The 10,061-nt window shown below is 39.3% G+C and overlaps 1 protein-coding gene and 1 non-coding gene across 2 annotated transcripts; one reads left to right on the top strand and one right to left on the bottom strand.

Annotated features, from left to right (window-relative positions):
- Positions 1-2,085: 2,085 nt before the first annotated feature.
- On the bottom strand, positions 2,086-6,596 carry LOC140985884 (uncharacterized). Its single transcript, XM_073453831.1, has 7 exons — positions 6,141-6,596; positions 4,466-5,688; positions 4,126-4,342; positions 3,775-3,885; positions 3,042-3,678; positions 2,316-2,558; positions 2,086-2,213 (listed from the first exon to the last, which is right to left on the bottom strand). Exons 1-7 carry the CDS (start codon positions 6,594-6,596, stop codon positions 2,086-2,088), a joined length of 3,015 nt encoding a protein of 1,004 aa, XP_073309932.1.
- On the top strand, positions 6,487-6,592 carry LOC140987035 (small nucleolar RNA R71). The gene has a single exon (XR_012177037.1). It is a non-coding gene; the product is annotated as a small nucleolar RNA R71 (small nucleolar RNA).
- Positions 6,597-10,061: the final 3,465 nt, after the last annotated feature.

The following is a 10,061-nucleotide window of genomic DNA, read 5'->3' as shown; positions in this document are numbered from 1 at the left end:
ATCAACCCCCCAATACTAACATTTTGCTCGCCCTCGAGCAAAACAGGTGACACGACAAAACGGAACATGACACAAAATAGCTCGACAGTGAGTTCATGGTGCCAATTAGCCTCAGCGAAACTCAACATATTCCCATGTCGATCAATGTAAAAGCACAACTCTTCGCACTTTCCTTGGTTTAGACATTGTTTCAAATAAAACCTGAACGTGTATGTGTGTGTCGTTAGTCCTAGCATCATATATGACAGGGGGATCCATTCTCAACCATTGTCAGAGAATTAAATCAGCTTGTTAGTGTCAATCTTACTCTATTCCTCTGCACTCAGTAACCACCAGCAGCCAATATTTTTTTTCTTTTTTTTTCTTTTTCTGAATTGGAATACAATAATAAAAGGAACCTTTCATTTCAGATTCAAATCCATGTGTTCTGCATTTATAGCCAGAAATAGGATTTCATTCCTTTATTCGGTCCCCAACACCTTACATCTCCATTGTTAGCCAGGAATAGGGTTTCATTCCTTTATTCGGCTCCCCCACACTTACATCTCCAATTTTTTTTTCTCTGCTGATAGATACCTCGATTCAAGATAATATAGTCAAGCTCAATTCACACCTTCAAACATCTCCGTTCCCCACTTTAGTTTTAAATTTTTACCATTTTATCATGCATCTCGTGCAAAGAAAATTCAACATTTTAAATAAAACTTTATGTCTCTACAACAGTATGTGCTAAAGAAATGCAAGTACACGACAGACATGGCATGTCTCATCAACTTTTAATCATCCTTGGCATAGAAGTACCACTTCGAATACTGTCGGTTGACACACAACCAATGAAAAATGACCAAGACCAAATGCCAACAAATAAAATCAACGAATCACCAAAGAAAAGCAACAAAACAAAGAAAAGCAACAAAACAACACCCATCCAACCCCCAATACTAAAGTCGACCAGTGTCCCCAATGCTTCAAACGATAGAACAAGAGAAAGAGAGTGCATAACACTGGATGCAATATAATATACTCATGCAACAAAAACAGACAGAAATAAAAGTAACGGCAAGAAATGCACAAAATAAAATAAGAGACAGAAGTGACTCTCCTATCAATCATCTTGCTCCTCATGGGCCTCTGGGGGAATGACGCCAGCTTCCAGCTCTGGTGCGTCGGCATAGTGAAACTGAAATGGCGGCGAGAAGGCTGGCATATGTGGTGGAATAAGATCCAGATCAATACCAGTGTTGGACCACAAGTTGGAAACCACGCTCTTGAATTGGAGCTCGATGAAGTTTTTCATGTTCATAGCGTTCTTTAGCGGCATCATTCACAAATGATTGGGACATACGAGATGATGACGAAGAAACATCATGACTTACTCGAGCTTTCTTCAGAGGCATCGTGGATTAGTCATCGGAGTAGGAGGTGTGTTGTCAGAATAATGACTCGTCGAAAGCCGGTAAGGGAAGCGTTGGAGAAGCTTGTGCTCGCGGTTCCTAGTTCAAGACCGAAACTGAAAGAGAGTGGAGGGATTCCCCATCACCGGAACGCAATGGTGGTCGGAAATTGTAGTGGTGGCCGGAAAAAATCAATCCTTGATGCTTGGTGAAGGTGGCGACATGAGATTTGACCTGAAAACGACAAAAAAAGGGTCTCTTGAGGGAGATTAAGAATGGAGGGGCGAAAATTTGAGAGGAGAAAGGTAGGGTTCGAATGAGGGAAGAAAAAGCGAGCTTGAACTTTAAAACTTTCCGCGACTCGCCCGGGCGAACATAAGTTTCCGCCAAGGTGGATGTCTTGCGGCTTTTAAAATTTTTCAAAAGAAGTGGCGCGCCCGGGCGGACATAAATGTGCGCCCGGGCGGATGATACATGGCTTTAAGAAAAGAAATCTTCACCCAAGTGCGCCCGGGCGGTCCAAAGGGTTAGCCCGGGTGGACCTCGTGCGCTGCCCAATTTTTATTTTTTTATTTTTTTTTGAAACCAAGTAAAATAAAGAAACTAAAATAATAAAATCGACTTAAGTACAAGATAAGGGGAAGAGAGGTAGTTCTCAATTTATAGTCGAGAGCTTGACTGTCGGTCGTTTTTAGTTTGGATTGTCCTGGAACCGGGTGATTCCAAGTTGTGGCTCAATCGTTCCACCCTTGTAGTGCTTCAGTCGCTGGGCATTGACCGTAAATGTCCCATCCTTTCCATCTTTCAGTTCTACAGTTCCTGATGGGTAAACTTTAGAAATCATGAATGAACCAGACCATCGCGACTTCAATTTTCCGATAAACAGTCGCTACCGGGAGTTGTAGAGTCGGACATTTTCGCCTTCTTTGAATTCTCTTTCGATGATTCGCCTGTCATGAGCCCTCTTTGTCTTCTCCTTGTATGATAATGCGAGATCATATGCCAGATTCCGGAATTCTTCCAACTGTTCCAATTGAAGCAGACGTCGTTCACCTGCATCCGTAAAATTAAAGTTCAGTGCTTCTGTTGCCCAGTATGCCCGATTCTCTAACTCTACAGGTAAATGACGTGCTTTACCAAACAGTAACCTATATGGTGTAGTGCCTATATGTGTTTTAAAAGCATTCATATATGCCCAAAGAGCATCATGTAACCTTACAGACCAATCTTTCTGACCGACACCTACCATTTTTTCCAAAATCCGCTTGATCTCTCGGTTAGACACTTCCACTTGACCACTCGTCTGGGGGTGATAGGGGGTAGAGATCTTATGTGTGACACAATATTTGCTCAAACGTTTTTCAAATAATTTGTTGCAAAAATGGGTGCCACCATCACTAATGATTGCTCGTGGTTTTCAAAATCTGTTAAAAATATTTTCTTTAAAAATTTCAGGACCCCTTGAGCATCATTAGCGGCATATGCTTCTGCCTCTACCCACTCAGACACATAGTCAACCACAACCAAAATATATTTTTTCGTGAATGAACTGGGAAACGGTCCCATGAAGTCTATACCCCCACACATAAAAAATCTCACACTCAATGATATTTTTTAATGGCATTTCATGACGGTTAGAGATGTTACCTGTCCGCTGGCATTTATCACAGGCAAGCACATAAGAACGAGCATCTTTAAATAGGGTTGGCCAATAAAAGCCACATTCGAGTACCTTGGATTTCGTTCGTGTGGGTTTAAAATGACCACCTACCTCGCGGTCATGACAATGATTGAGAATTTGACCAAACTCTTCCTCTACAATACACCTTCTTATCATGGAATCTAAACAAATCTTAAACAAAAACGGTTCCTCCCAAAAATAATGCTTCACGTTAGAAAAGAATTTCTTTCGTTGGTGGAACGATAGATTGGGTGGTGGTGTGCCTGTGACAAGAAAGTTAGCAAAATTTGCATACCAAGGACAATGATTCACCTCAAATAGCTGCTCATCAGGAAACCAATCATTAATAGCATGATCTACACAGTCATTACTAATAAGCTCCAATCTAGACAAATGATCAGCTACCACATTCTCAACACCATTCTTATCCTTTATTTCTAAATAAAACTCTTGTAATAATAAAACCCACCTAATTAGGCGTGGCTTTGCATCTTTCTTGGCAAGTAAATATTTCAGTGCAGGGTGCTCTGTGTAAACAATGACTTTGGACAAAACAAGATATGAATGAAATTTGTCAAGAGCGAATACTACTGCAAGTAATTCCTTTTCAGTTGTTTCATAATTCAAGTGAGCCTCATCTAGGGTCTTACTTGCGTAGTAAATTCTATGAAATACCTTCTTTTGCCGCTAGCCAAGCACCTCCCCAACTGCAGTATCACTGGCATCGCACATGACCTCGAAGGGTAGATCCCAATCCGGTGCCACCAAAACAGGAGCCGTCACCAAGCGCTCCTTTAAATCCTCATATGCCTGTAGACTGTTGGAATTAAAATAAAACATCACATCTTTCATAAGTAAAGAAGATAGAGGTTTGGCAATTTTAGAAAAATATTTAATAAAACGCCGATAAATACCGGCGTGGCCTAGAAAACTTCTAACTCCCTTTATGAATGTCAGAGGTGGTAAGTTCTTGATAACTTCTACTTTTGCCTTATCCACCTCTATTCCATGCTCTGATATTTTGTGCCCCTATACTATGCCTTCTTGTACCATAAAATGGCACTTTTCCCAATTCAGCACGAAATTCGTCTCCTCACATCTCATCAACACCACCTTCAAATTCTGCAAACAGTCATCAAAAGAAGAACCAAATATCGAGAAGTCATCCATAAATATTTCAAGGAAAGTTTCTATCATGTCAGGAAATATCGCGGTCATACATCGTTGAAACATGGCAGGGGCATTACACAAACCAAAAGGCATCCGTCTAAAAGCAAAGGTGCCATAAGAACAAGTGAAAGTGGTTTTCTATTGGTCCTCAGGTGCAATCATGATTTGGTTATACCATGAATACCCATCAAAAAAGCAATACAACTCATGACCCGCTAACCTCTCAAGCATTTGATCAATGAAGGGAAGTGGAAAGTGATCTTTACGGGTGGCATCATTCAATTTCCTATATTCGATGCACACGCGCCATCCCGTAACTGTCCTAGTGGGTATTAATTCATTTTTTTCATTTGTGATAACAATAATCCCACCTTTTTTTGGCACACATTGAACTGGACTCACCTGTGTACCATCAGATATAGGATAGATAATACCTGCGTCAAGGAGTTTGATAGTTTCTGCTTTTACTACCTCTGGCATCTTTGGATTCAATCTTCTCTGAGGTTGCACAATAGGTGAGTACTTGTCTTCCATCAATATCTTGTGCATGCAGACTGATGGATTAATCCCTTTGATATCCGCCACATTCCACGCAAATGCACTCCTATGCTCTTTCAAAACTTTCAGCAGTTTGCCCTCCATCACATATGTCAAATCAAAAGAAATAATCACAGGAAGTTTATTATTCTCACCTAGATAGACGTATTTTAGATGTGGCAGTAATGGCTTGAGCTCAAGAGTTGTTGGTTCCTCTATGCTTGACTTCTGAGGGGTCAAGTCTCTCTGATCCCCTAGGTCCTCTAATCTCATGCTTATTGCCCTTTTCCATGGATGATTGGCATTAAGGTATGTCACTATTTCAGCTTTCTCTTCATCCAATTCAGTAGTGAGAGTGGCTTCCAAAGGGTCCTTAGTAGCATCCTGCACATAGTTAGACGCAAGCGAATCAAAAGCATCAATTCTAAAACAACTATCAGAATGCAATATGTGCTTAAGTGCGTTAAAAACATCAAAAGTAATCTCCTCTTTCCCCACTATCAATCTCAACTTCCCTTCTTGCACATCAATTATGGCCTTGCCAGTTGAAAGGAATGGCCTCCCCAATATCAACGGCATCTCTATGTCCTTCTCCATGTCAAGCACCACAAAATCTGCCGGAAAAATAAATTTGTCAACTTTCACTAGCACATCCTCAATAACTCTTCGTGGATACTTGACAGATCTGTCTGCTGGCTGTAAAGACATTTTCGTTGGCTTAGGTTCTTCCAACCCAAGTTTCCTAAACACATACAAATGCATGAGGTTAATAATTGCACCAAGATCATATAAGGTTTTATGAAAAACAACATCACCAATCATGCAAGGAATAGAAAAACTCCTTGGATCCTTAAGTTTTGGTGGGATCTTGTTTTGCACCAAAGTAGAGCAACTTCCTTTTTTTTGCTAAGATGTCCTTTAGAAATTTAGCATAATTGGGCATTTGCATCAATGCTGCGGGAAGAGAAGGTATAAGAATTTTGGATTGGTCTCTGTGTTACTTGGCAAGGTGTCCGGCTCTCTACTTGCTATCATCTTCGCTAATTGTCCAATCTGATTCTCTAGCCCCTTTATAGATGCATCTTGGTTTTGGAGCCTAGTTTCGGTAGATGATTGAACTTAGACATCATCTGCTCCAAATTGGAATTTTCTTCTCTAGGAGGGTCTGATCTGTACATCGGTTGTTTTCCATACTGCTGTCCTCCTTGTGGTCTAATCTGACTGTTTTGACCACCCCACGAGAAGTTGGGATGTAGCCTCCATCCAGGATTATGTGTTTGAATACAAATCATTCTTTTGACAGTTTTGGACTCCCACTTGATTCATTGGTGCCTCGTTTTGCACATAGAAGGGATTACCTTCTTGACAGTCATTCGTAAAGTGTTCACCTCCACACTTATCACAAATATCTCTTGAAGACGCATGGCCGGGCCACCCATATTCAAGCCGTACAATTTCCTGTTCAAGACATCAAGTTGCGCATTAATTGCAGAAAGGTCAGTTACCTGGTGAACTTCTGCACTTCTCCGCTGGTTGTTCCTTTCAGATTGAGTATGATAGCTGCTAGCAGCCATCTCCTCCAACAACTCATATCCTTCTTCGGCAGTTTTTCTCAATAGATTTCCATAAGCAGCAGCATCTATTATAGTACGATTAGGAGTAAGCAAGCCATAATAAAATGTTTGAACGACTAACCCAAGTTGAAGTTCGTGATGAGGGAATCTTCGCAATAAATCCTTGAAACGCTCCCATGCATCATATAAAGGCTCTTGCTCGTATTGAGCAAATGTGGTGATATCTGCCCGCAGCTTCATTGTCTTAGATGGAGGAAAGTATTTAATGAGAAATGCTTTCTCCATGTCCTCTCATGTGGTGATCGACCTACAAGCAAACAATTTAACCATGATTTAGCTTTGTCACATAAGAAGAAAGGAAATAAACGCAACCTAACAGCATCATCAGAAGCTCCATTAAATTTAAACGTATAGCAAATTTCAAGAAAATTTGCGATGTGCGTTTTTGGGTCATCTAATGCAGATCCTCCAAACTGGACCATATTCTGAATCATCTGAATTATAGCTGGCTTAATTTCGAAGTGGTTTGCCTGCACAATAGGCCTCACAATGCTGGGGCGTGCACCATCCAAAGAAGGCTGGGCATACTCTAGCATCGGTATGCGGGGTGGCACCTCAACATGTCTAGCTTCATGGTGTTCCTCCTCATGCTCGTGCTCGTGCCTCTCCATCAAATCCTTAAGTCTCTGCTGCTGTATTCTTCCGCGAAAATCTTTCAATTTCAAGGTCAAACTGCTCAAGCTCCACGTCAAGTGACTTTGGCATGCACTGGAATAGAATATGGAGTGTTAGCTCAAGAAAAACAAAAAATGCTAAAGAAAATAACTAAAAATAAAATTGTGAATTAACAGTCCCCGGCAACAGCGCCAAAAACTTGATCGAGCCAAACTTGCACTGTAAAACTCTTGGTCAAAATTAATAATATCTAAGCTCGAAATAATTGCATGTGCATGATGTCAAGTTATAATATAATGTACTAGAGTACGAGTAACGTTCCACTAGAGACTGTATTTCGCAATTATTAATTCCAGTTATTAAAACTTTAGCAACGAAATTTGCATGATTGTTTATCACTACAATGTTTAAATAAAAATTCAAAGATAAAATTCAAGAATTAATTGATGAGATATATAATCTAGAATGATTAATTAAGATTCAATGAAAAATGAATTTTTTGGGAATTTCGGTTCACCTACCCCTCGTTGTTTACTTAATTCTTTCGATATTGATTTACGCTTTTGACAGGATTTCCTACACAATTGAACACGCCCTCTCGAGCTATGCGAAACTAATTCTACTCAGTGAAGTAATTAAATTTGTTTAATTATTTATCAAAGATGAATTGCATGCCGATCTATGAAATCTCCTAGTTTTCGACCCTTAGGACTATAACTATCGACATGTATCCAACTTCAATTTTCTATGTAAATTGTAGATCCACGCACTATGCTACTCGTTCCTATCACAAGCTATTCTTTTGAACTCACTCGCGATATGAAATGATTATTAAAGTTACCTACGCTTTAATAACGTAATGAAAAAAGTAGCATAATCAAGACTACATCAATAATCGAAACATAAATTACTTAAATCAACGTTCGGGGTAGGATCCCCTTAATCCCAACAAATATGAAAGTTTAGATACTAGAATTCATAGTGAAAAGGAGCAAAACAATGTTTAAACAATAAATTCTAAATTAGAAATACAAGATTTGACGAAAAACGCGAAGAACGATGCTTGGAATCTCGATAATCTTCAACTCCCAAACTTTGCTCCAAGCTTTTCTCCCTTTTTCTCTACTCTTTGGCTCTGAATAATGTCGGAATCCCCTAAACTCGTTCAAATCCCCTTGCCATATCATCTCTATTCAGAAATAAGAGAAGAAATCGGCCAATAATCTTTCTAAAAAATAAAATGCACTCGGGCGGATATAAGTTTCTGCTCGGGCGGATAGCTTGCGTAAATTGTATTTTAAAATTTTCCTTTGACGCACCCTGGCGGACATAAATTTTCACCCGTGCAGATATCTTGCACAAATCTTCTCCAATTCACACCTTGCGGGCGGATGTCCCTCGAAAATCGACCACTTATTTTCAGTTTATTCACGAATTGCCTGCATTTTCATCCACGAGAATTATGAGCAACAAGAAAACATGATGTATGCCAAAACACCACAAAATTCATGCAATCTAAACGATATGTGCAACACAATTGGACATCACATGACATGAAAAACAAGTAAAATCCACCTATATCAGGCGTATCATGCGCTTCTTTCATAACAACTTCTCTCAAGGAATCTCCACTAGGAACCCATATTTGATCTCGATAACGAACTATACCATCCATCTCAGAATACAGCTTCCGGCCCTTGGAAATGCGTATCATGCGCTTCTGTCAGGACGTCTACCCATTTTTCAGTGTAAAATGATCGTTTTACTCTTTCGAGCATAGTTTTTTGTATTCATCCTTAAACCTCTAAACGACGACCCAAATCATTCCAACTTAACATATAACCTTAAAACACTCCTATAATTATTCCTTAGGCTTAAAATTTAGATTTTCGATAGATTCCTCGATTCGTTTTTAAACTTAGACATACATCTCGTCCCTTCAGCACTTCCTAGCAGCTACTGAATTTTTGCACAAGGAATCCTAGTTCTAGAAGGTTTCAAACTCCTCCTATCTCGGCTCCTGTGGGGACCCGGACTCTAATTCATTTCTTAATCATCTTTGGGAATAATTGGATCAATTAATGGCCGAGAGTTCCGCGCCCGAGTGCCCAGCAAATTAAGAAAACGTGTTTTGGTGTTTGGGAAGACATAAAATCGAATGGGATCATCTTTTTACTCATTTTCCTTCTCCTTCTCTTTTCTCTATCGGTTTGGAAGCTTGGGTTCTTCATTTCCCCTTCAATCCAAATTCTTCCAAGACATTAATCTTTGATTGAAGCCTTAATCTTTGCTTGGAGATTTGAAGTTATTCTCCTCAAGAGTTTAGAAGCAAGGTAAGAAAGCTTATTTCCTTGGGTTAGTGATTGAAGGGAAAACAATGGGTTGTTTGGTTTGAGTGTCGAGGTAAAGTTTTTAATATAATGATTGATGTTATTCTATGTATTGATATTTTGGAAAAGAAATGGAATTGTAGAGGAGCTAACTCTTTAGCACACACGTCACGTGTTTGACAAAATGATTCCATGAATGTTTTTATGTCATATTACGGTTAAGAAATTATATGGATTCTTTCTTTACACAATTGTTGGGATTTGAGTTTTCTTGAATATCAAAATTGCGGATCTTGATTCGAAGCATTATTGAATTAATTATGAATTTTGTACAGAAATTGCTCTGTTTTGATAAATGATCCGAGTTCTTGAGTTATAGTAGACTTCGAAGGTTCAAGACTTCTCACCTACACATTTCGATCTTCTTTTGGTAATATTTGAAAGGTATGTTACGGTCGGTAACATACGAGGTAAAAGTATCATTTTTATTTTAAATTGAAAATTCTATGGCTCGATGAATTATTTGTGATTTGATGATGAGTGTGGCCTTGAGATGAGTTTATTATAATATCGAAATAATGATATCGGTTTGCATCATTACATTGCATATTGAGCCACTTGTTGATTCAGATTTGATATGGCGGAGGTCGCCTTGATTTATTGATTTTTTGTACGTATGGGGCTATAGTTGAGTTGGCAT

Source organism: Primulina huaijiensis, chromosome 10 (genome assembly GCF_012295235.1).
Source record: "Primulina huaijiensis isolate GDHJ02 chromosome 10, ASM1229523v2, whole genome shotgun sequence".
Classification (NCBI taxonomy): Eukaryota; Viridiplantae; Streptophyta; class Magnoliopsida; order Lamiales; family Gesneriaceae; genus Primulina; species Primulina huaijiensis.
Note: the sequence above shows the minus strand (reverse complement) of the source record. Positions and strands in the feature narration are given on the sequence as shown.